This window comes from Blennius ocellaris (genome assembly GCF_963422515.1).
Source record: "Blennius ocellaris genome assembly, chromosome: 17".
In the NCBI taxonomy this organism is placed as follows: Eukaryota; Metazoa; Chordata; class Actinopteri; order Blenniiformes; family Blenniidae; genus Blennius; species Blennius ocellaris.
In genome coordinates, this window is record NC_137666.1 from 9,414,121 (window position 1) to 9,439,602 (window position 25,482).

The 25,482-nt window shown below is 43.9% G+C and overlaps 1 protein-coding gene across 2 annotated transcripts in view; it reads right to left on the bottom strand.

The window, feature by feature from the left end:
• The window catches only part of ppp2r3a (protein phosphatase 2, regulatory subunit B'', alpha), a 55,178-nt gene that overhangs the window by 3,534 nt on the left and 26,162 nt on the right, over window positions 1-25,482 (bottom strand). The window contains exons 2-11 of one of the 2 annotated variants that reach the window (XM_080512701.1): window positions 16,905-20,442; window positions 3,627-3,905; window positions 3,293-3,396; window positions 3,100-3,202; window positions 2,889-2,963; window positions 1,382-1,625; window positions 1,062-1,110; window positions 875-964; window positions 533-708; window positions 311-429 (exon numbers count right to left, since the gene is read on the bottom strand). In XM_080512701.1, coding sequence (XP_080368827.1) covers window positions 311-429; window positions 533-708; window positions 875-964; window positions 1,062-1,110; window positions 1,382-1,625; window positions 2,889-2,963; window positions 3,100-3,202; window positions 3,293-3,396; window positions 3,627-3,905; window positions 16,905-19,625 — 3,960 coding nt within the window. In that variant the 5' untranslated portion in view covers window positions 19,626-20,442. Of the gene's footprint in view, window positions 1-310; window positions 430-532; window positions 709-874; window positions 965-1,061; window positions 1,111-1,381; window positions 1,626-2,888; window positions 2,964-3,099; window positions 3,203-3,292; window positions 3,397-3,626; window positions 3,906-5,142; window positions 5,742-16,904; window positions 20,443-25,482 lie in introns of those variants that run through there. The other variant, XM_080512702.1, reaches the window with a different exon arrangement.

Genomic DNA, 25,482 nt, shown 5'->3' on the forward strand with positions numbered 1-25,482 from the left:
AGTCTGACTGCTGCTAAGCTACAGCTACCCAAAACCAATGCAAATTCAGCAGAAAATGACTCAACAATAAAAACAAATCTTTAGCACCACAGAGAAGCCATAGTTTACAGATTCTTGTGGGGGGGTAAAAAATTGTTATAGTCCATGTCCTATGTCTACTGCGATCAAATTATTGATGTGAAGAAACAATGATAACACCACAGTACTGTGGCAACAATTTTCCAGAACTTGTAAACTTCAGTTTTCAATTACATATTCGCATTATTTTGGAGCTCCTACAACATAGCTGATAATAGATGCTGGTTAGCACCTTTTGCACAGCAAAGGGGTCTCTCTGTTCATGGTCCAGGTATTTCTCCAGGTTGAAGAAAGTGTCAAAGAAGATGTGAGCCATTCGGCAGTGCTTCAGATCCCCCAGGGTGATCTTGCCTGTAGAAAACATGCACATGTCTCAGAAGCACTGTTTCGAGGTTTGGTGAGGAAAAGCAAAAAAAACAAAAGAATGTGATGAAGACATAGTTTCAGCACCAACCTGAACTCTCAGGCTTGACCAGGTCGAGCATCTGGCAGAGCAGATCCTGGAAGGGCAGCGGTTCGATGCCCATCCTTTCCATCCTCTCACATTGTTCCTCATAGAAATACTCCAGCTCAAACATGGACAGGACACCATCACCATCCACATCCATACAGCGGAACCAGTACTCGATACTGGAAACACACAAGACAAACATAAAGTCACATTGAAAGTGTGAGCTGTGATTTGACTGTGGAGGTGATTTTTTACTCGATACATGCAGTGAGAAAAGAGAATGTTGATAAAAAAATTTAAAAAAAGCTGCAAGACCACACTGACATGGGGGAAACAGTTTATTACCTGGTGGGATTTTTCTTGTCTTCCTCAGAAATGAGGAACCAAACAAACTCAGCGTAACTCATCCTGCCTTCCCTCTGCACAGCGTTCCCCCTGGAAATGAACGAGACATTGCCACATTCACATTCGCGCCGCCATTAGCGTGACACACTCGGACTTCTTTTTTGTTTACTTGTGTGTTTTGACTTACCGGGTAACAGCCCCTGAAAACAATCTCTCGATGATTCTGTTTGAAGATGCTGTCAAAGCAGAGAATGAGAAAAGCAAAGCAAATGTTTCAAATATACAGAAACAAATGGATACTGTTGGAAACCACAGCGCGTAGAGCAAAGTAATGGGAAAAGTAGGCCCATTAAGCACTTAACAGTTTAATGGATTTTATATCAAACAGCAGGAAAGTATTTAAGTTATGACAAACAGCTGCTTTTGCCTTAATGTTTTCTTTCTCTCTTGTCGTGCTTTGGACATTTGTCAAATAAAGCCAACTTCCTTGGGTCATGTTGTCCTTACCATGGTCATTGTATCTTCCCAGATCTTTGGGGTCGATGTACAGATCATGGTCAGTGTCCAGCTCCCAAAATTTGCAGTAAATGACATAGAAATGTTCATAGGAGAAGTAATCAGTAATCTGGTTGATGTCTTCCTCTTCTTCCAGCAATGCCAGAGTTTGTAGGAAGTTGCTCCTGCGCAGCTCCATCATGGTGATCCGCCCCGTCCATGAACGGTTCACCACGTAGTATATCCGCTGGATCACCTGTGAGAGCAGGGCAGCAAGATCACGTTAACAGGGAATTAAATTGGACATAGGGAAAGAGGAAAAGGAATCAAGTGGGCTGTGACACACTTGCAACATGTTGGAAATGCAAAAAAGCTGAAGCTGACCGGGGCAAACACAAAATGATCCATATTACATAAAATAAAAAGGGAAATAATCACCGGTAAGGTAGGATGAGTGTAGATAGACAAATAGATTTAAGTTCCAAATGAAAGGATTGACTATTGCATTTCATGTGGCTCCCCTACTTTTGATTTCACTGGTTTCAATTAATCTTTCTTTTGTCCCTGGTTGCACAACAGAAAAATGAAAAATGGGATAATAAATAACACAGACCACATGGACACATTGAAATATGACAAAAGTAGGCTGTGACTAATGAAAATGTGGCACATTATGACATGTTACCCCCAAAGTGGGTCCTTAACATTGAGAGACTATGGAAAAGTTTTGCTTAATATGAGTTAAAATATTCACAAATAAAAGTGAATGTATGGAAGTGAAACTGATAAGCAGGGTTATCCAAGACATTAAGATTTTTCTAACAAAAGTACATCCCTGTAAAGTACATTTGTGTCCTCATTCATAATTGTAGTGAGAAAACCTTTTAGCATAGAATGGAAACAAGGGGTCCAGGCCCCCTGCCTCTGAAACGCAACACCTCAGCTCAGTGAAGAGCGGATTAACAACCATTTCCTGGTACACAGACCTCCCGGGGGTTACTCATGTCTCATACAGTAGCAGGTCAGCTGGCCCGAAGTGAAAGAGAAGTGTCTTAAAATGGACATGTGGAAGTCTGGGGTCTCAGCAAGCAGCGAGCTGCCGGGACGGCATCAGTGTTTCCGTGACGTCACGGCGGGCTGACGCAGCAGAGCGAGACCCTCTGGACATCTCTGCTTCCGACGAGCAAAGCCTCAGCTTGTGAAGCACGTGCTACAGCTGTCACAGTCCACATTCAAGGATGTACAGGCCTCGCTGATAATCTTACACAGCTAACAGCCACAGAGGCTGTTTCACTGATAAGATATAAGTTTTCTTAAAACTATTAGAGATCCCTTTCAGAGAGAACACAAAAAATAATGATTGTCTTTGTATTATCTCTTTGAGCTCAAATTGAGGCAGAGTAAGGAGCTCAGGCATGTGGATGGAGCCCAGAGTGGAGCTTCTTTGTTTGAACAGGTATCTCACCAGGATGCCACCTGTATTAGAAATAAAAGCATCGACATCACAAAATGCATTTACCGTCGTTATGTAGCGTGAATGGAACTCAGGTGCATCCTTCAGAAACGTGAGTCCAGAATGTGTATCCACTATGTCCTATTCAGAAAAAACACAAACGGGAAGAAGAATGCATAAAGATGCTATTAATTTTTATTTTTTTTAATGAGCATGAATGGAAACTGTGAAATGTGTAATATTCTTGTCTGGTTTATTAATATGTTGATGCATTTACCTGCAGTAGAGGAATGAAGTCTTCCTGTTCCAAATAGTTGCAGCCAGGCTTCGCCAACAAGGAAATAAACCTTGATGCATCGTCATGACAACTGTGCAACAACCTGCAGGAGAGAAGATTTAGAGGAGAGCAGAGATTTTGAGACATTTTATGTCTGTGTTTGCGTCCGATCGAAAGTCGAGGTTTGTCTTACTTCCTCCAGGTTGCGACGAAGGAGTGGACGGACACAAATCCCGTCCTCTCCCCGCCTGCTGCGTAGAACATGGGGGCCTTCCAGTAAAGTGGACACCCGCATGCCTGCACAGAAAGACACAGCTATTACCTTACCCTAAAAAGCATCTGCTAGGTTTCCTAGAATTACTGATCGCTCAGCTTAGAAAGGAGTGACAGCACAACAGCAGCTTTGTGAAAACCGGGTCAATGTTTGTGCAAGGGATTTCGAAGAAGAGGAAGACACTTCTCGTAGCTTTGATTCCGGTAACAGTGTTTTTTTTTGTTCTGTTTTCATGAGCCTTTAAAATTCTCACCTTAGCAATCTTGCCCATTTCATAGATGTCGGCCTTCTCCTCCTCAAACTCGGTGAAGGCCACTTCAATGGCAGCGATGGCCGCATCGTGGTTGGCAGCCAGACCCAGGGCAGGGAGCCCACGGGGGTAGTAGAACCTGGGAATGTTGACGGCAGGAGGAGGAGGCGTGACGATTACCGGCGCTGGAGGGGGGCTGGGCGAGCGCGGCGTGGGGACCGGCGAGGCCGCAGCCGGAGCTGGTGGAGGCGTCCCCGGTTTCTTTTCGGGTTTGGACTGAACCTGAGGAAAAAGGGAGGCTCATGAACGTCTTTATTTAGAACAACTGGGAGAAGCCTGCAGACTTTGCTATTCTAATTGGGCTTTTGTAGTTTGGAAAACTCCCCCGTTTACTTCGTTCTGCAAGCATTTTAAATAGTGAGCTTAATTGCTTTCAGAGGTTACTTTCTCTAAATCTGGAGATAAGACCCTGCTTCACTCCAGTAAAAAGAGAATCCAAGTGCGGGACGTGGTGGAAACTCCCCGTGAGTCATAAACATTGGAACAAACAATAACAGACTTGTTTCACAATCTGTTAGTCGCTGCGTAAGCTCGGCAGGTCGAAGGCACAATCAGTACTTTATTTAGGTTGTTGGCATGAAAAGTTCCACTTGGCACCGGAGCAACTTAGGTCGTTTCAGGATTTACTTCGCTAATTACAATTTCACAAAACACCCACACACATAGGAAGAGGAACAATGTAAATACGGTGGCTTGATCAAGGCATTTTGGCCTTAAAAGGCCTCCACCTGCAGGCGTTTCTTACATAATCGGTGAGCAACGTGAATAAACTATGTAGTATATGTTTGCTATATTGATGTTTCATGTAATTTCCCACAATTTTGATTGTGTTTGTTAGCAGAAAAAAAAAGTAATCTTCCAAAGAATAACTTCAACCTCTGCTTTTGTTGCAGCATTTTAAAACCTTCAGAACGGAAATGCTTCATTACCAACACACCTACCTGACAACTCACACTCCCGTAAAATGAAGGGTGAGTTGACATGTTGAAACAGACACATGACAAACTTTACATGATGTGAAATATTGGAGCAAAAAACCACAGAAATGAATGAACACGGCCTCTTGAATAAAAGCCAGTGTGCTGTGGCAGGCGCTACCTGGAGCCTGGGCCTCTGCACTGTGTGTACTGAGCAGGACAGCTGAAGCAGTCCTCTCCTTCTCAGCATTCATTCTATCACTCTATTCCTGCGCCTCCTGTCCTATTAATACCCTGCTGGTATCTGCCTCAGAATAGTTTGTCGTTCGTGGCATGTCACTTTGTATGCGAGAGCGACAAGATGCATGGACGTACGTACGTTCACGCACAAAGAAAAGAAAACGTACAGAGAGAGGAAGACGTGAAAAAGAGAAGATCGAATGAACATGTAAAAAGTTTGAGTATTTGTCTCAGAATTGCATTTGCCACTGCACATCCACGCTTGTGCCCCAGTGTCCATCCGGCCTGCTGAACTCACTGACCTGTTGCTGCTGGAAAGACTTGAGTCTCTTCTTGAAGCGTGATGGGAGAACAAAGTCACACCCCTTGGCCAGAAAGGCCAGCTCCCCCCTCAAGTCAGGGTCTCGTCGCAACGACGTCTCCTTGATCATCATGGTGGGGGCCGACACTTGCAACCCTCCACCAGGCACGGCCAACGAGGCGGCTACTGACACGGCGACTACAGACGGACCGGCTTGCCCAACAACCACACGACCGGCGAAAGGGTTCAGATATCCAAAAGCCACAAATGACAAAAGTCCTCAGGAAAACACAGGAATATCCACCATGTGTATGACTTCATGTGAAATGTCCTTTAGTGATCACCTCCACTCACAAACTCTTATCTACTCCAAACTCCACTTGTACACACTGTGTCCTGTCCAGCAGTAATCCGGCAGCGTGAAGAGGCGTTCCTTGTGCATCCTGTGCTACGCTGCGGGATGGCAGCCAGGACCATGATACCAGGCGGTTTTGAGGCCGATTGCGATCCCAAACCGCAGCTTCTCTCTGGGAAAGAGACCCTCTGGTGTCCCCCACCCCCTAGTCAGCTCTGGATGTATGTATTTGGTGTAGCCCTGGTGGTGCCTTCTGCTCCAAGCTGGTCTCTGACAAACTGCACTGAGAAACATGAGCCATGCCGGGGTCTGGCAAAACACACTCGCTCACAAATACACACACATGCACACACACAGCAAACCGGCTGTCCTGAGCTCTCGGGTGGTGGGTGGGGGGGGGGGGGGGGGGGGGGGGGGGGGGCGCTGCCATGCTGCATATCTTTGTATAGTGTTTTGAGGGACCTGAACATTTACTGCCTTTGACCAAGTTGTCCAGTGGGAAGTTACCGCCCGTAAAATGACTCCGATTGAAATAATTTCACTGGAAACAGGAAGCTTCAGTTGGCGTTTCATGTGAGTGGCTCGGATAAGCGAGCTTAAATATTCTCATCGAGGTAATTTGGGATGGAGTGATGAATCAGCGGGCGAAGCACCTGTTGTTATATCTGTTGACAGAGTATTTCCACTGGACGAGCTCAGAGACTTAAAGCTACATTCCCTTTGAGCTTGAAAGTCTTTAAAATGCAATACCGTCACTCCTCATTAGAGTTTAAAGAAATATTAGTTTTATGGTATTTGATAGTTCTTTAACAATTGATACAGCTGCCGGAATAATAATTGAATAAAATAATCACAAATCCCATGCAAACATGTACCAAGTCACGGTCGTAGTAGTTAAAGGGAGGAAACATTTTTGATACATTTTTCAGAAAACATTTTACGGGTGAATTGTTTTTTTAAAGATAGCAGCAGATGATGTTCTCTCTTCCACTCACCATGAATAATTATATTCATGCTGGTATACAGACAGAAAATAGATGTCATATTTGAGAACTTGCTAAACATTATATCTTAATTAAAACTGCAAGAATTGTTTTTTTCTGATCCTGGTAATAATAGTAAGTGTAAAGTTGCAGATGACTTCATGTATATAAAGATACTAATAAGTTTGTTCCCTTGATAGATTTTTGAATAGAGTAAGCTGTTGAATCCTAAATATTAATATCATAGGAATTGCCAGGAAAGGTTTAATTTCCCTGGTCAGACTGAGACCGACTATATTAATCTGAACTACATAATCTATTTTAAATAAAAGGTGTTAGAAAACTGAGACTTTGCAAGAAGTGTCTGCCAGATAGCTGCTTATACAAAATTTATTGAAAACTTCTAAATGAGAAGACAGCCAAGCTGACTTTTTTTTCCACCCATGACTGACAGCAGAGCAAACTCAAATCCTACTTGATGTGTTTCGGGGACACAAGAGTCAGAACCTAGTGCCCTCTAGTGCTTTATTTAAACAGGGATTTCACACAAACTGGACGCACAGGACAGCGTGCGTGCGATTGGTGCGCGAGTGGCTTTTTCAGCAAAATAAGTGAGTCACCTTGTGTTTTCGGGTAACTCCTCTGTGCACCCTGCTGAATTCTTTGGAACAACTGGACTCTGCACTGCAGCCAAGGTCAAATGCCAATACCACACACACACCCTGACGCATACATTGTTTCATTTCAGGCCATCTCTCACCTCCGTATCACAGAGGGAAACATGTCTCCTCAAACGGAGAAATGTGCACCACATTTACATCAGCTAGATTTACATCAGCCAATCACCTCCTGTTAAATCCCTCAGCCATCCCTTCCTTTACTCCTGCTCCCCTTTCATCGCCGCCACCGCTTCCTCTGCTCAATCTCATCAAGCGTAGCATTATACTCCTGATAGCATAAATCTTTGCTTAAAGAGAGTGTGCGTGTGTGTGTGTGTGTGTGTGTGTGTGTGTGTGTGTGTGTGTGTGTGTGTGTGTGTGTGTGTGTGTGTGTGTGTGTGTGTGTGTGTGTGTGTGTGTGTGTGTGTGTGTGTGTAAAGGGAGACAGAACAGATGCCATCAGGCAGCTGTGTGCTCTTTTCCTGTCTGCCTGACAGACGGTGGAACTCCGCTCCTCAATATTGCTCCTCTTGGTCCTAAAACCTGCCCACATGTTTTTGAGGGTTCCAAAACCTTCCAGTGCCTTCGCAGATGTTTGTCAACATTCCTCATAAGGAGGAAGAGGAAAACTTTGCAACGGCCCAACACTTCAGTTTTAGTTGGTTATTCCTCTTAATCCACATTACTGAGAAAAGTCCCTTCTCTTTGTCGTATACAGTCTATACTGAGAACATGGAGTCACTCATCACTAAATAACAGAGTATCTCAGCATCTTTAAGCTCACTGCTATAATTTTACTCTTTCGTGAGAAACACAACACATTTTTACAGAAGGAACTGTTTCCAAGAACGACCACTGATAAATTGTGCAATCTGTCAAGCAATAACCTCAGTGGAAGTTTAACAGATGTTTACTTTATAAGACGGTGGCTATCCGATTACTTTGTAATAGAAGTTACACCAGTTGTGGTGAATCGAGGGAACTCATTGACTTGGGAATTGAACATCTTAAATTCGAGGTGGGTTGCAGTTGGGTTGATTTGATTGTGCTGTATTTTTACTCTTTAAAGTTAGTGTAAAGAATTCATTTCACACACATTTCAACATTTAAGAGTCAAACTAATTCCTGTAATTTAAAGTATGTGTGACTAATCAATAAAAACAAGCACATAAATTCAAGCTGGCTCTGAATGGTTTTAACTTTGAGAATGAATTTGTTTTTTTATATGTTGCAATAATAGTTTTTATTTTTGGTAATACATAATAAACGTGGAGGCGACGTGAGGACAACTAGCCATTGGATATTATGATATGCCAGGTAAGACTTCTCTGTACTGAACTATTGAAATGTGCGAAGTTGACACTGATGAATGTCAAGTCGTCTAAACCTACTTCACATGATCACTGAGCCCATTTTACATGCACATTCAAAATTCTATGATCCGATTCCTGCAGTTATGAAGCGCTGCTTCTGAAGTGAAGGAGATATTCCATGTGGGAAAAAAAAAAAAAAAAAAACCTTATACTTTTTGCACCGATTATTAGAATTACTCTTAATACATCCAGTTATCAAATTTCCATCACCATGCAAATGTGTGGATTGAAATTCAACACAATCCTTTGCGCACTGTTAAAGACTGCATGGTGCACACCGGGGGGTTCATTGTTTCAACACAAGATTTTCTACGTACAATAGCAATCTGATCGGCATGCAAAACAATAATGTCAATCAGAAGTGTACTATGTATACACATAAAAGAATAAATATAACAATATAAAATGGTGCCTTTTCATGAGTAACCTGGAATGCTGGTATCATAGAGAATGGGCAGGGGTAATAATAATGAAGAGGGCAAAGCAGGAACCGCTGACAGGAGTTTCAGGAGATGTGGCCGAGCAACAGGTGCACGTGTGCTTCGTGTTATGTCTGGAAGAGCTTCCCTCAGATCTGATCCGACCCTGCCTCCAGCGACAAGAACAGGTGAGTCAGCAGGCGTCAAATATGACAGGAAGCACCGAGGCTCAGCTGTCCGACAACAACTGACACCTTGATACTCAGCGCACATGTGAGACACACACGCTCTCCTCCACCATTATAATCCCAGCACGTGAAAGCACAATACGCGTGCGCGTGCGTGTGTGTGTGTTCACTTAACAGGAACTGCTTCTTCCACAGTCCCACAGCTGAATAGTGTGAACATAACAACTTCCTACACACACACACACACACACACACACACACACACACACACACACACACACACACACACACACACACACACACACACACACACACACACACACACACACACACACACACACACACACACACACACACACACACACACACACACACACACACACACACACACACCTGCTCTATGAAACTGGCTTTCTGCAGTGTGTAAAATTATCTGTGTAAATATAGCCTCCGACTTCATGTTTATTTCTGCTTCAAGCACCAGGCAGACTTCATACACGGACACGCACTCCCCACAAAACAAGGTGAAAAACACAATTTAATAGACTTTTCTGACGTCAAAGTAAACTTCTAAACTGACATTTTATTGTAAGATCTCTTTTTTTATAAGAAATCAGTGTTGCAAAATTATCTAATGTCACGCTCTTTTATCAACTAATTGTAAAAAAAAAATAATTAAAATGTTCACACATTCCAATTTATTTTTCATTTCATGGGTTTACAAACTTTCTGCGGAAAATAATCACCACATTGTTGGGCATGTTGTTCTCATATGTTAATGTGGTGGTATTTTTCATTTATGCAGTGAAACTAATTACCAACTGGGAATAGAAGACTTCCAACTTCAACCTAATATCCCATGAAACAGGCCACTAACCCGCCTCATCTTTGTGATTATACACACACAGTCACTTTAGACGAGGCCTGCCAAATGCCATCTCCATGGTGATAACCCTTTCCCTGGATCGAGGGGTGGGAGGAATGCTCCCAAGACTACCGTGCCAGCAGCGGGAAGCAGAGTTCACATCGCTGCTCTATTCTTCATTCCCATGTCTTACTTCCTTTCAAGAAGGACACACACACGCGCACGCGCAGACACGCACACGCACACACACACACACACACACACACACACACACACACACACACACACACACACACACACACACACACACACACACACACACACACACACACACACACACACACACACACACACACACACACACACACTCAATACACAGCTGACCCCTCCTCTAAACTTGGAAGAATGAAGCCAGTTCAAGTGGTTCTTCCGTGATGGAAGATGAAGTGAAACAGTGTTGGCCAGTTTTACTGCACAGCCGAATCAGGAAGACAACATGAGAGCATCTCACAATCACCACTAAAGAAGTTATATAAGGAACCAAATGCAAAAATATTCTGCCACGTTTGGTTTCATGTCCTTAAAGTAATAAAAACTTTGAAGAAATCCATCATACATCAAACATGCACAGATAACAGCAGTGCTATTATACTGAGGTTCACACCGTGGCATAGAGGGCAACACTCCTGGTTTTATTCAGAGACTGGTGTTCCTTCCTTCTTGTTGTAGTTTGTACGTTCTCACCGGGTGCTCCGGTTTCCTCCCACAGTCCAAAGATGTGTTCACATGCAGCAACACTTACGCTCTCACTATAACCGTTACCATAACAGCTTCTTCTTCTTTCAAATAGTGCATCAAAGTTTCTATGCTCTATTGCATTGGACCTCTCTGAGCACGTGCTAATCTAATCAACCTGAAATCAATCTTTCATTACACCAGCTATAAAAACCCATCCATTTATCTTCTATATTTGCTCTCGGGTCACAGGGGGACAGATACTGATCCCAGTTTATACTCAGCAATCCATCACATGGCAAACACAGAGACACTCATAATCACATACTCACAGAAAACCAATTATGTCACAGGCGTGACTTTGGAGTACCAACAAAAAAACCCCCGGCTGCACAGGGAGAAATACAAACTCCAACAAATGGAAAAAGCCCAAGTCCAGAATCCAACATGGGTGTAGCAGATGAACGGTGGTGACCTCAACACAATGTGTGGCCAGCTCCAATAGCTCAGAAACATTTTTCCTGCTCTTTTATTTGATCTTTGATTGTTCTTTCACTTTGTTTTTAGTGGCGAAAAACATTATGCTTCCTTAGGATTATGTCAATTTATCAAATTGAGCTTTCTTAATATTTTAGTTGCTAAACGTAAACATCAACTTCTGGGTTTCAGCTGCACTGAAAGCATCTATATGAAATATTAAAATATTTCTGTTAACAAAAATTAAACCCAACAGCCGCAATTTTAAATATTTAAATATTTACACATAGAATCAATTCTATGTAATTGTGAATAATTACGGCACACACAAAAAAAACCCTGCAACTACTAATGTTTGATGACAACAAACTCTGCCTTCGCTGGCATTTTATATTTATAAACACGACTCTGATGGTAGGTTTTGCGTTACGGTTCCCATGGCTATCTTGAGATTTAGAGTAAGTGAGCTAATCCTACCCCAGCGATCAGCGCTGGAGCTGCAGGGAGAGAGATATCACTAGAGTGCAGCAAGAGACTTCAAAGAGTCAGTCGCAGAGCAGATCAGCTCCTGTTCTATCCTTTTGGGTTTTTTTTAATTGAAGAGCAAAGATAGACAGGAATGTTGGCAGAGAGCATTGCTTCAGGTTTAAAAGGTGGTCACTGCACAAGACATTCACTATTTCCCTGCAGCCGTTCAAGAGTTTTACCATAAATTTGCAGGAAATGGTCACAAAGAATTGACGTGCCCCCCAAAAAAAAAAGAAATCTTACTAGTCAATATTATCCTTCCAACACAGAACAATATTCCTCGGTAATAATAATCTTTGTCATGAAAACACTATTATCTTAAATGGTGTCATTGTTTTTCAAGAGAAAGCTTCTTTTTTATTATTAATTTAATAAAGTACACGTGGAAGCCATCTGGGAAAATTGAAATGATTGGGGTTGAAGCTTGAAAGACTAATGTTAGTTCAAACCTCATCCTCTAGATGGTGGTATACGTCCTCCTCATTTCAACCTCAATGGCACGGGTGAGACTGAAAGCAAAGAGCTTTCTATGGTACAAGTGGGAATTGGCAGACAGCAGGGGGTAGCAGCTCTCTATGAGCTGATTTGTCAATAAGTCAAACTTCATAAATGAGCATGCACCTGACAGAAGATGGTGAGAGCTATCTGCTCTCTTTTTTCACATCATAAAAGACCACAATGAACTGGGCTTCTGAAGTGAGAGTCGCATGATGAAAACCTAGTTAGATTCATGTTTCAACTCATGGGAGCATCTCAGCTCTGAACCAGTGTTTACAGAGAAACCCCTAGGCCCTGATTGGGTGGAGTCAGCTGGACGGTAAGTTCAAAGAGAGAGAGGAGGGTGGGGATAAATAAGTAGAGTGGAAGGGAATGGGTGGGGGTGGGGGGGTGTGTGACACCCAAGCTTCTATCGAGTCATGGCGTTCTGGAACATTGGCAAACATTTTCACATGGAAACAAAGACACACATGCATGCACAAACGTACGCGCGTACGTGCAGCCAGCGCAGTCACACCCATGGCGGCTCGGTTAGTATTCTGAAACAAGCCTAATAACATCCAGCCTCCATCTGATCCCCCCCCCCCCCGGTGCCATGGTTCTGTGAGGGAGTCCCCATCAGCCAATCACATTGCACAACTGATATTCTGGGGTAGGGAATTCCCTCCACCTACCTACTGCTTATAGACATGTTGTGGTGGTTTCCATGGAGACCCAAAGGGAGGCCTGAACACTTGAGGGTCCCACTGAGCTAGAAACTTTTTACATGAAAAAAAAATGCAAGTGTGTGTGTATGTTTCAGAGTATTTGTGCAAAGCAGACTAGAAACAGATGGTGGATGATATTTTATGAGGGTTATCTTGCTTAAAAGTGCAGAGTATTAAGGAAGATTGGCTTAAATGATCTATTTTCAAGCAGCAGTGGTTCAGTGCTTTATGTAATTTGGGGTTCAGTCTTTGGACAGATGATCAGGCAGAAACGGGAATCCAACCATCAATCTTATTGTAATAACTATAACTAACACACTCTATGGTGGCACCATCCTGTTGCCACACTCGAATCCACAAGACAAAAGTGTCCATTCATTGTCCAGCTCCCTCACAGAGCGGTGCAGCATGACCTTCAGCTCAGTGTTGCTCACGTTCGACAGCGCAATCATCTATGCAATGAGTAAACCACTGTAGCGTTTGCTAAGCTTCTGATGCAGCTGCACAATATCACGAGGCAAACATAAAAGTTTATGAACTCCCCAGGTGTATTATCGTTTGTGTGTGTGTGCACACGAAAGGGCTGGATACTGATTATTCCATTGTCCAAGATGACCTTGACGGCATGAACTGCATAGGAAAAGTCCTCACACACAAAGCAACCCGAGCTCCTGTCTTGTACTGCATTGTACTCTCGAATGGTAGTGCATGAATCACAGCCCTGTGTGCTCATGCACCTTAGTTGAAATGGGCGTCTTTCCATGCTTGGCCAAGGTTCCTGCCGTGACCTTATTTCCTGTGAAAGCAACCGAGAAATGATGTCATTCCCCGCAGACCCAGAGTCAACAACTGTGTGCTGCCGGCCCCCAACCTCCCTACCAATATCCACCTCCCTCAGCACTACGGGTCACTTTTATCCAACTTTGTATGTTCCTCCTCTTCTTTTTTTTAAATCTTGTCAAATTCCTCTTTTCTCTGAGTCAACAACTCAGGCTACATAAAAAGACCCCCCCTCCCGGTGACACACAGACATCCATTCATCTAGCTTTCCTGTCTTCCTGTCATTTCTTTTTTATCACCAGCCTTCTATTTACCACGCCGCCTTTCCTCTTTCAAGTCTTCCAAAGCCCCAAAAAAAGTAGCAGGTTTCAGTCTAAAAGGTCAACAGTTCACTTTCCTCTGCAGGCTGAAAACACAGTCAGGGAACATCTGAGTGAGAAACAGTCATCAGTCTCTTTGCAGGAGATGAAGAGGTTTTGAGTGGCACTCATTTCTGAACACTTGCATGAACGCTCTAACCGAGGAGATATTGTGAATATGACCGCCACACAGATTCTACTAATTCTATATATATAAGCAGCACTTATGGGTAACTGATAAATGATGCAGGTGTTCTCTTCAGATGTGTGTGTCTTGTTTGGCGGCAGATTGTTCCTCAAAAACTCGGACGAGTGAATAATTGCAGATGCCGGTGAACATCTTGGAAGACAATACTCTTAATTAGAAAAAAAAAACAAACGCAAAAAAGCATCTGCATGCATCACACACTGAAGCCTGAACTAACCTGTGCCATCCCCGCCTGGCAACACATCCGAACCAGTTGGCAAAAACACTCAAAACAGCAGTGGGTTAATTAAGCCATCAGAAAGGCAGCTCGGGCTACATTACTTTGTATGCAAGTAAATCATGTCACCATTGGGTGAACTGGAACAACCCACATTTGAAACAAGAGCATACAGGTCAAATTTAGGCCCAGAGGAAGTATACATTCAAGCACCTCTTTTTACATATCCCAAAAAAACAAAGAAGATTAGAGAAAGACTGGGCAAGTGATCCGACTGTTGTGGCCTGGCCAATGGTTTATATCAGCTCACATAATAGGTATGTCCTGGCAGGTGCAGAAAGCCCTATATTAGTCTGTCAGCAGCAGAATCAACAATAAACACGTGTAAAGCAGAGATGAGGATGCAACTGCTTGTGGACAGTCATTCGAGAGGTATTAACAAAACTTCCCTTCAAAGCTTGGGCAGAGCCAAGGCTAACTCGGCTACAAAATGTTGGAGTATGCAAGTAGTCTCGTGTGACAGTGCAAGGGCATTCGCTGACTTGTGTATGAGGGGTCTTGCCTTGTTTACAGGTTGATTGGCAGTTTAATGTGTAACAGAGCCAGCTGGGGGCGGGGTTGGCACTGAGGAATATTAGCATAATTCCCTGAATGCCAGAATTGGTATTGGGTGTCAGGGAGCTATTCCCAAACTCAGCTGTGACCCACAGTAGCACTGGGTCAACTTACCCACGGGCCAACAAGCGCACACACACACACACACACACACACACACACACACACACACACACACACACACACACACACACACACACACACACACACACACACACACACACACACACACACACACACACACACACACACACACACACACACACACACACACACACACACACACACACACACACACACACCTATTCCTCAAACCAGGTCTCGTGCAAATTTCTATATGCATGTGCACATGCATGGGCACACATATTAATGCACATGCATACAAACCCCTGTGCATGCAAGTAAGCTTGGATGCACACAAAGCATGCACATCCTCCCACACACACATGTGCTTGCAGGTCCATTTACACTGTGGCGACAGTGAGTCTGTTAGCGGAATGCCATAGTACAGAGGGGTGGACAGATTTAGGTCTCCCTCGCACCTAGCGCTGCCAGGGTAGAGGGGGTTGTAGGGTAACGATATCATTAACACTTGGTGTGCCAACAGCCACCCACCCCCACCCCCCCCCCCCCCCTCCCACCGTGATCCAATCAGCACCTTTCATTGGGTTTCTCTGCCCTCCACACAGCAACAACTGTTTTTCACCTCTCCCAAAATAACACAGCAGCCAATCACAGAGCAGGAAATGTAGTGGTGGTCAACAAGGACTGGTTCATTGACCACAGGTGAAAGAAGGACACCAAGAAGATAAACAAAAATTTAAAATTAAAAGATTTGTAGGATGGCAAGAGGGAAACATTGCAAGAAATGTATGGATAAACAAACAGAAAAGCACAAAAACAGTGAGGAGGGGGATAGATAGATAGGCAGAGGATGGAGGAGGAAGGAGATTGTGTAATGATGTGTTCGGGTGCTGGCTGTTCTGTTCTGACTGTGGCAGCTGCCATGGTAACCTCATAAATAGGTGCCCTACATATCAGTAGGGCATAAGGTTACACATCTTGGTAAATAAACACACAAATGGCAGTGGGAGTGAGGTAAAGACAAGGATGGATGGAGGGAGACAACAAAAATAAGTACTTTAGTGAGGAAAAACAAGTATAGAGATGAGAGAACAGGGAGAACTGACAACAGCAATGATTTAATGCTCACTGTCGGTGTTAATGTGTGTTTATCTGACATGTGTTATTGCCAAAACCCACAATGGGGTGATAAACGCCCACATAAGAGACAAAGTAAGTAACTCCCCTTTCTAAGATCGTGCAGTGTCAGTGCTTTATGCCCATGAAAACACATGCTTCACTTCCTTCCGTCCCTGTGTAGCACAGGTCTAAATTAAATTTGAAGATTCCCCTGAGGAAAAGCAGCGTACAGTGTCGCTCCTAACACAAGGATTGTGGCTTTTTGATCCCAGCTCAATCTAGGTCAACCCAATATTGTACATCATCACTTGTAAAAACTACAATAATGATTTGGTGGAGACATGTGTGATGCCTTCCAAACAACTGCAGCAATGAGGCTTTTATTAGAGTTGTGAGGGTGTGTCATTAAGGGAGTGAGTATAATCTGATACATCAATAAGTCTCACATAAACCAATAAGACATTTTGAATCAATTAAGCTCTTGAAATAACTTCTTAACCATAGTTATAAATGTAAAGCCTTTGTTGATTAAAACAAACAAACAATCACGGGGTTTAATTTCCTGTCATTTGTGACTGACTGTGTTTTGCTTACCCGGATCACCTCTGGAGTCTGCTGGATGAGGAGGGTTGAGCCAGTGTCTCTCACAGGTGCAGGATCACCAACAGCAACGGCAACATCTCCTATGGCTACAGCTGCTGAGATGGCAGCAGGGGCTGGAGGTTCAGGCGTGGTCACACGTGTGGGTTCATCCAAGTGCGAGGAAGACTGCTCCTGGGCTTGAACAGATAATGTGTCTGCCTCAGCTGTTGAGGCTTCTACAATTGTGTCTGTAGCTTTAATAGTAGGTCCAGATGCAGATGCACACAAAGGTATGGGAGCAGCAGCAGGTGAAGGTTCACTCACATCATTGCACTCGGCTTCAGATACTGGAGGCGAAACCTCAGGCGTATTTACTGGGGTGTGTTTTGTAGGTGTTGTTGGTACTACATTTCCAGGTACAGCTGAAGCAGTGAGAGCAGATGGTGATTTTGTGGAATCTACAGGTGTGTCGGCTCTGACAGTGGTAGCCAGCGTATCCTGAAGAAGCCGCATCACCTCCCGCTCCTTTCCACTGTTCCTCTCAGCACTACCTGTGCTCCCTGCCCCAGAATCTACCAGCTCTTGGGCAAAACTCTCAATGCTCTCAAGGATTCTCAGCAACAGTGCGCCGTCATCCTCCTCGCCTCCCCCAGATCCACTGCCATCTCCCTGTGGAGGAGTAGGACTCTGCGGAGTTCTGCAATTCAGGCCGTTCATCGGGAGATGAGTGGCTGGCTTTGGGCCTTGGAACTGGGCCAGTTTAGACTGAGTGAAGGAGTCATTTGCACCGATGCCCTGGATGCACTCTCGTTTCCTGGTCTTCACTGGAAGGGGAGGCTCTGTGTTTCTAGGGTGACTCATACTCTGGGAGAGATTCTCCAAGTCCATCAGAAGTTTGTCAATGTCATCATTCCTGTGTGCAGCAGATTTAAATGCTGAGACTGTCGGCGAGGTAGAGGAAGGCCAAGTGGGGCTTATGCTGGCTGGCAAGTTGTCTGAAGGAGCATGGAGTGTGTGTGGTTGGGACAGGTGCATGTGTTGCCCTAAAACAGTCCCATTTTTGTTCTGGGTCATGTTGACCCCTCGAGCTGGAGTGTGTGTTGGCTGTGATAATTGTTCTGCTGACTTTCCCATGTCCGTCTCCTCCTCCTCAATATAAAGAGCCTCCATTGGGGAGGCTGGAGGAGTGTGTATGTACGGTGGGGTCGGGGAAGTTCGAAGAGGGGAGGGGGAGTGTGTTGGAGAGGAGTTGGATGGAGAGCACATGATGGATGGTGGAGAAAGAGTGTGTTGTATGGCAAGAGAAGAATGTGGATGCTGCAGTCCATTGGTAAGTGCAGGAGTTCTGGACTGGGCTGAGCTCTGGACTGGTTTGGTATGTATGGAATCAGATTTAAATGATGAGGATGAAACACTGGTAGGAGTAGAGGATGCAGAAAGTAAAATATTCTTTGCAACTGGAGGGGACTGCACCACATCTTCATAGCGAGGAGGCTGCTCGTTGCCAAATATTGGAGAGTAAGGTCCCTGTTGGATCGAGTGAAGAGTGTTTACAAGCTCTGCCAAATCGCTGTGCCCACTTCCAGTTCCCCCCTGCCCACCTCCCCCGAAACTTCCTATTCCTTCAAGCTCAAGAGGCAGTCTCTTCAGATAAGAGCTCAGACGAGCCATCACGGCCCGATACACACTGTCAGGACTTGCTCCACCGTCCTCTGGTTCTCCACCAGTTTTGCGTTTGATACACTGCTTGATGATGTCAGTGCATTTCTTGAGATCTTCAGAGCATTTAAGGAGGATATCAAGGCAGGCGCGAATGTCCTCTCCACCTGCTCCCCCGCTAGCAGCCTCTGCTCGGGTTTTTTCTAACAGACGGGCAATTAGGTTCTCCTCTCCCAGGGTGTTGCGGTACAGTGATGCCACTGTGTTCAGACTTTGGTCTAGTAAACCAATATTGGACAAGCTGCCTGTTGAGCCACCACTCATTTTAGTGATGGCTGTCAAGGTGCCTATGCTTCCCTTTAGTTTTGTTTCCTCTAGTCCGATTTCTTTTCCGAGCACAAATGGTGGCAGGTTCTCATCGTTAGAGGTAGTCGTGCCATTCGTCAGACCATTAGTCATTGAGCTTGTGGTGAGATTGGAGCTGAAGTGACCATAGATGATGTCCAAGTCAGTGGAGCGACGACTAAAAGAGTCGGGACGGACCTTACGACCTTTCCGAAAGGTAACATGGCTGGAGGAGGAGAGTCGAAGCTTATCAAAAGAAAATTCCTTGAGTTTACCACTCGCCAGGTTGATGGCCTCTTCGGTAATGTCTTTAAGGCTGCTAGAAAAGCTCAAGTTGCCAGTTGATCCTCCACCACTCAGGGTCTTTTTACTACGCCATGTGGGACTGTCTTCCCCTAAAGACAAATTACCACTGCTGCCGGCCCTCTCAAGACTTCCATTATGAGAAGCATCTATGGAAATGCAGAGTTTGCCATGATTAGGTAGTTGTTGAGAAATCATGTGACGGGAGTGTATGGGGGAACTGTTAAGGTCATTGTACACAGCCTCAGGTGCCACAAGCAGTTCAGAGCAGGTGCCACGGTGCGCAACTGTACAGTCCAGACCTTGGGACAGTGCCCCACATGGTCCTGAGCAGTAGTGCACAGCACTGGAGTGAGCGCGCCTGTCCACTACAACACTGTTGTAGCAGCTCACACTGCTCACAACAACACGATAGGCGGCTGCCATGGTGACCAATTTTCTTTAGAGCATAGGAGGCAAAAAAAAAAATCCAAGTGTAAAACAAATAAAGCAATACTCTAACAGAAAATAATGTTTTGATTAAAATCTTCAGTTGAAACGGCTTCAGTTGAGGAAAAATCTGTATTTTTGTCCAAAAACCAAACCATCTTGGTGAAAAAACATGACTTTGTCTTCATTGTTAAATGTTTCTTCACAAGAATATATTGCAGGAACATAAACAAAAAGATTGGCTATGATGTCCAGAGTGGATATCTTTCCTTAGCTTTTAAAGCTTTAATAGATTCAACTCCTTGTTGAGGCAGAAAATTCCTTGTCTGAAAATCTCCGGGCCTCTTAATAACAGCTGTAGAGTTCCTCCTCTCTCCACAGGCACCTTCCTCGTTTCCTCTCTAGCAGGAGCTCATTAGTCACTAATGATAGCTGTGGTGGATGGCGACAGCGGAAGATCCAGCTGGGGCATCACCCATCCCTCCAGAGAAGCAGCCCCAGGGGCCTAATCCGAGGCTGGCAAGGCCTTGACATGGCTTTAGCCAAGGGCTCATCCCCTGGACAAAGAGACGTACGATGAATCGTCTCGTCCCTCTCCAGTTTCTGAAGTCCTGACAGAGCCGAAGACGATTCGCTGAATCCAACACAGCTGTGGAATAGCAGGGGACCGACCACAGATGGCTGACCGACTCCCTCTCTCTGCGAGTGTGTGCTGGGATGTCTCTCACTCGCGTAGTCTCCTGCTCACCCTTTCCGCCTCCCGCCGTCAGCCATGTGTCAAAGGGAGACTGTGCTTCTGACAGGAAGACACCACCTGCGAGTCAGCAAAGCAGAGATGGAGAGAGAGGAGAGGATGAGAGAGTGGAAAAGGGAAAACAGAAAAAGAGAAAGTATGTCAGTATGAATGCTATCAAAAGGTGAACAATTGTACATTTGTTGTTTGTCTTTGCAAACACAGTGATAATTATTACTAAGAGTCTGACAATGAAATGCAAAAATGAAATAACAGGGTTGCAATTGCAACTAGTAATTGCCTTTTTTTATATACCTATGAGGAAAAGACATTTGAAGATGTAAAAAAAGTCCCATCTTTTCTGTAAGAACAAATGTTTCTGTATTTTCAACAGTTTCTCATCATATGAGTTGATATAAACCAGCCACTCATAATAAGATGTTCTGTTTGAAGAGCCTTTAGATATCGTAGAGCTGATACAAGATCACAGCTCCCTTATGAAACCTGTGTTTTATGTTGCGCAACATCAATGGCAAATATATACACACACATAAAGCATGAATACACATCTACTGACAGACATGTCCTGATGGGAAGGAGGGGAGAAAGTGAGAAGAAAGTGAAGGTTCAACAGGGAGAGCCAGAAAAAAGATTACACCTCCTTTCATGACAGCAACTCTTTAAAGAGTTTGACTTTACCCTTGCAAAGAAATCGTGACTCAGTAAAAGAGCAGCAGGTGTGGCAGAAGGACCAAGCACCTGTTGCTTTCATGTCTCCATTTCAGCCGAAATCCAATATTTTGTTTGGCAAGTCAATAAAGATGTTTGCTTTATTAAGTTCTGGTTTATTCCATGCATCTTTAGAAGGAAGAAGTCCATAAAACTCAGTCAGTCTGTTATTAAGTGAGGCACCCTAAATCAATGAAACAACTGTCGCTGTGGTCGAAAAGAATTAATACCGTTTGAATGCAAATAGTGGAAACATAAATTACTTATCTAATTCTTATCTCTTGGCCCCAGCTTCAGGTCTCTGCTTTTTTTCCGCTACTCTAATTAAAACAGTGTAATCAATAATGAATAAGCCTCTAATTAATTCTACTATTTTTGCCAATGTACTGTTATAGGCTGTATTGAATAATGTTACGACAAAAACAACATAACAATGCTGCACAACATGCAGCTTTATCCATACAAATAGAACAAGACTGTAACAAACTAGCTACTGCAGTCGCAAAACCACCCATTTTAAGCCTCCATAAGAGTACTACCCACACAAAAAGTAAACACAAATATGATCCTTCAAGTTTTGTACTGCAAACCTGTGGGAGTTTTTATAATGACCACAGGAAGAAACAACAACATTAGAGGGTAACAACTTGTTGGATTGAGAGTGCAGACATATAAGATATGTGACAGAGCAACTAAAAAGAAGGAATCGATGTTGGTGGGCTTGTGGGAAAGGAAGAGTGACTGAAAAAGTGAGGATGGGTTGTTTCTTTTTTCTTTTTTCCAACCACCTGGAAAAACAACAATTAAGAAGTCAATGGAAATAACAGACGGTCACCCTCCTCTCTGTCTTGCTTTCCTCTCTCCTTTTCATTCCACACATGCACACACACACACACACACTCAACAGCTGGATGCCGCTGAATAAGTCCCCCGAGCAGGAAATTACACTTCCTGGCAAGCTGCACTTGAAATGTCGACAGACAGTTAGAAATAGACTATGATAGGCTGGTATTCAAACACAAATCCACACAAACAGGTTCGCTCACACTGCTTCCTCCACGGTGTTGTATATCCCGACAGCTTCCCAAACTGATATCGAGCATGTAAACAAACTCCACCGGTGTTTAGAACAGCGAACAACCTCCTCACACACAGATTTGCACGTGCACACACCCACTCATGTGTCCACACATGCCTCACTGACACAAATCGGCAGAAAAAGGGTGGTTAACTTAGGAACAGGCACACGCCGACTTATCCTCTGATGTTTTTTTTTTTTCCAAGCCCCTCCCTGTATTAGTGGTTCGTGTGTGTGTGTGTGTGTGTGTGTGTGTGTGTGTGTGTGTGTGTGTGTGTGTGTGTGTGTGTGTGTGTGTGTGTGTGTGTGTGTGTGTGTGTGTGTGTGTGTGTGTGTGTGTGTGTGTGTGTGTGTGTGTGTGTGTGTGTGTCTTCAGAGCATTTTTATGAGCAAGTTAGCTGGGAATGTGTGAAGGTATCAGCTTTCAGTTTAACTTCAACAACCTACTTTGTCTGAGCACAAAGTAAACATTGCCTGTTGGCAGTGGAAATGATATATTTGTGCTTTATTCTTTTATTTCCATTGATTTTATCCATTGCATTCCAAAGCAGAGCACAGTTCCCTCTTGTGTTACTTTGCTGGAGGTGACTCGTGACAACCTGTGTTCTTGTTCACTTCCCATCCTCCCTGTAGTACTTTGCCATGCCATGCCATGCCATGCCCTTCCTCCCCACCTTCCTTTCTCCTCCATCTTAAAAGAGTCCAGCTCCATCAACTTGACCTCCACCAGGAAGCAGTAAATCAGCGGAGGCCACTCGTGTCACAGTCTCCAATTCAGCCACCAAGCGTATGTGTGAAACGTGCAGAGAGGAGCCGTGGACTGTCACGGTGATACGAGCATGCTGTCAGTAGGTGCACACCGAGGGGCCAGGGGGGCCTCCCAGGGGAAGTGGGGCTTTGTGGAAAAACAAAGCCCAAATAGGAACTCCAAACACACCCCCGAGAAGTGAAGACAGGTCCACACTAGCCCTTTGGTTGTACCACGCACACAAATCCACACAATGCGAAGCACAACTTTGGTGTTGTTACTGAGATCACGCAGAGAGAACAGAACTCCGCCGCACATACTAAACAGAGTGGATAGAGAGAGAGAAAGAGAGAGAGAGAAAGAGGCGAGTTGCTCGGTGGGTACTGACTTTTGCCCTACAACGAGGAGACAGCATAGCAACAAAAAAAAGAAATATGAGGTACTTTCAAACTCAAGTTTCCTTTTGAGAAACACAAATGTACACACCCATACAAATATAAGTACACATATATCTGCGGAAATAAGTTTTGCATGAATATGCTTCATTGCAAATCAACTTTTATTGGCGCCCTTTCCTCCCTCTCTTGTTTTCTGTCCTCATCTCTTTCTCGCACACTTTGATCTTCACAAATGTCCGACGAACTGACTGCAGTTCTGACCCACTTCTCGACATCACTCTCTAATCCTCACATGAATTATTCACACCGACTTCTAAGTGCCTGTTTGAACAGGCACATACACACACACACACACACACACACACACACACACACACGTATGGACGGTTGCAACTCACACAATCCACCCTCAGCTGCAAAGAGCTTCAAACTTCTTTTTTCTGTTGACAGAGTTTGTTCATTTGTTTGGTATGAATTAAATATCAGTTGATTTCTTGCAGACACAGGGAGGACGAGACGGTTAGAAAGACTTTAAAAGTGCTTTGTCCTCATCTCATATTATTGTCATTGTACTCTGTCAACTTGCTCCGAAGAGGAAGAGAATGATGATGATGATATTGTGGCACTGGATCCTAACGGCCGCCACAATATCTTCATAGCAGCATGTTCAGTTGCCATGGATACATGATGCTACACCCCTGGATGCAGTGTTGGGACCAAAGCTTCAAGAATAGATGTGAATATCATTCTAACTTCAATGCTTCTAATATCTGTGATATGAAACCAGATATAAATCTTTAGTGTCCAAACAGATAATTATGCATTTTTAACCCCTTTAAAGCAAAACATGACAAGATTCAAATCTCTGTCAGATGCACGTGGCCATTAGTTTCTCTTGAGGAGGAGGAGGAGCTGATTGGAACTGCTTTGTAAAAGCAAACAACCTCTGCCAGGTCCCACAAATTGATGAGCTGCCATGCAAACCAGATGTCTGTATACAAGCCAAAACACAACCAAGGGAGGAATCAGATGGAGAATGTGACACACACAGGATTCAGGGATGGGAAATGGATTTGTTTTGAGGTTGTTTTTTTTTTTATAAAGCAAATATGTCTGCATACACACAATACACATCTATAAAGGCATAGCTCCTTTGTCTAACTTTGTCCTTTGTTTGAAGGACCTTGCACCTACATGCAATATGCACATGTCCTTGCATCCCTTTCCAATGGTATTTGTGTTCCTCAAATAAAACCAAATATAAATAGATTTGTTTACACAATGTAAAGTAGCAATTATCATTTTTAAACATATATGGAGGAATTGGGATCAACTCAGTTGTGTCCTGACAAGAAACACATTTTGATAAATGTTCATATACTTAAAAAAAAAAAAAAAAGATGGGAAAAGGCCACGAAGGGTGGAAAATCTTTGTAGATCTTCCCTAAAATTAAACAGTACACCAGGGCTCATTCAACAGTCTGATATCATAAAACACACATAATTGTTATCAAGTGTAGCAAGAACTCTTAACGAGAAAATGCAAAGCTGGACACACACACACACACACACACACACACACAGATCTGGCAGAGACGTAGGGATGCTCTTGTTATGCCTGCCAAAATTATAGTCGAGATGGGACCCAGACTGACAGCACAAATCACTGCACACACACACACACACACACAGCTGTTGAATTATGGCGCTGGTCTTTATAGGTCACAATAACAGTCGGAGCTGAACGGGACAAAGCTGCATGCAGCTACATTCAGGTCTTGGGGGACATTTCTTTCTCCAAAGGCTTTTTCACTGTCAAGAGAAAGCGGAAGCGCAAGACAGAGTGACCATTGATTTATATTTACGCACTTGGTGTTGATCTTCATGTTTGGACAGAGGTTGATTAATGTGTTTTCTGTTGCTCTGCCCCACCAGGCACCACGGTAGGATGAGGCAGATGCAGGGATTTCAAACTGTGATGTGAAAGTAGAATGAAAAAAAAAAAAAAAAAAAAACCCAAGAAAAACAAATTCTTTGAATACCTGGACAATGAGGGAATGAATGTGCTGTAGCTTTTTTAGGTTGCATTATGAATCATCTCTTTACCTCAAGTACTCAAGTCCAGACAAGCCAGGATCTTTCTGGGAATCCCTCTATTGTATATACAA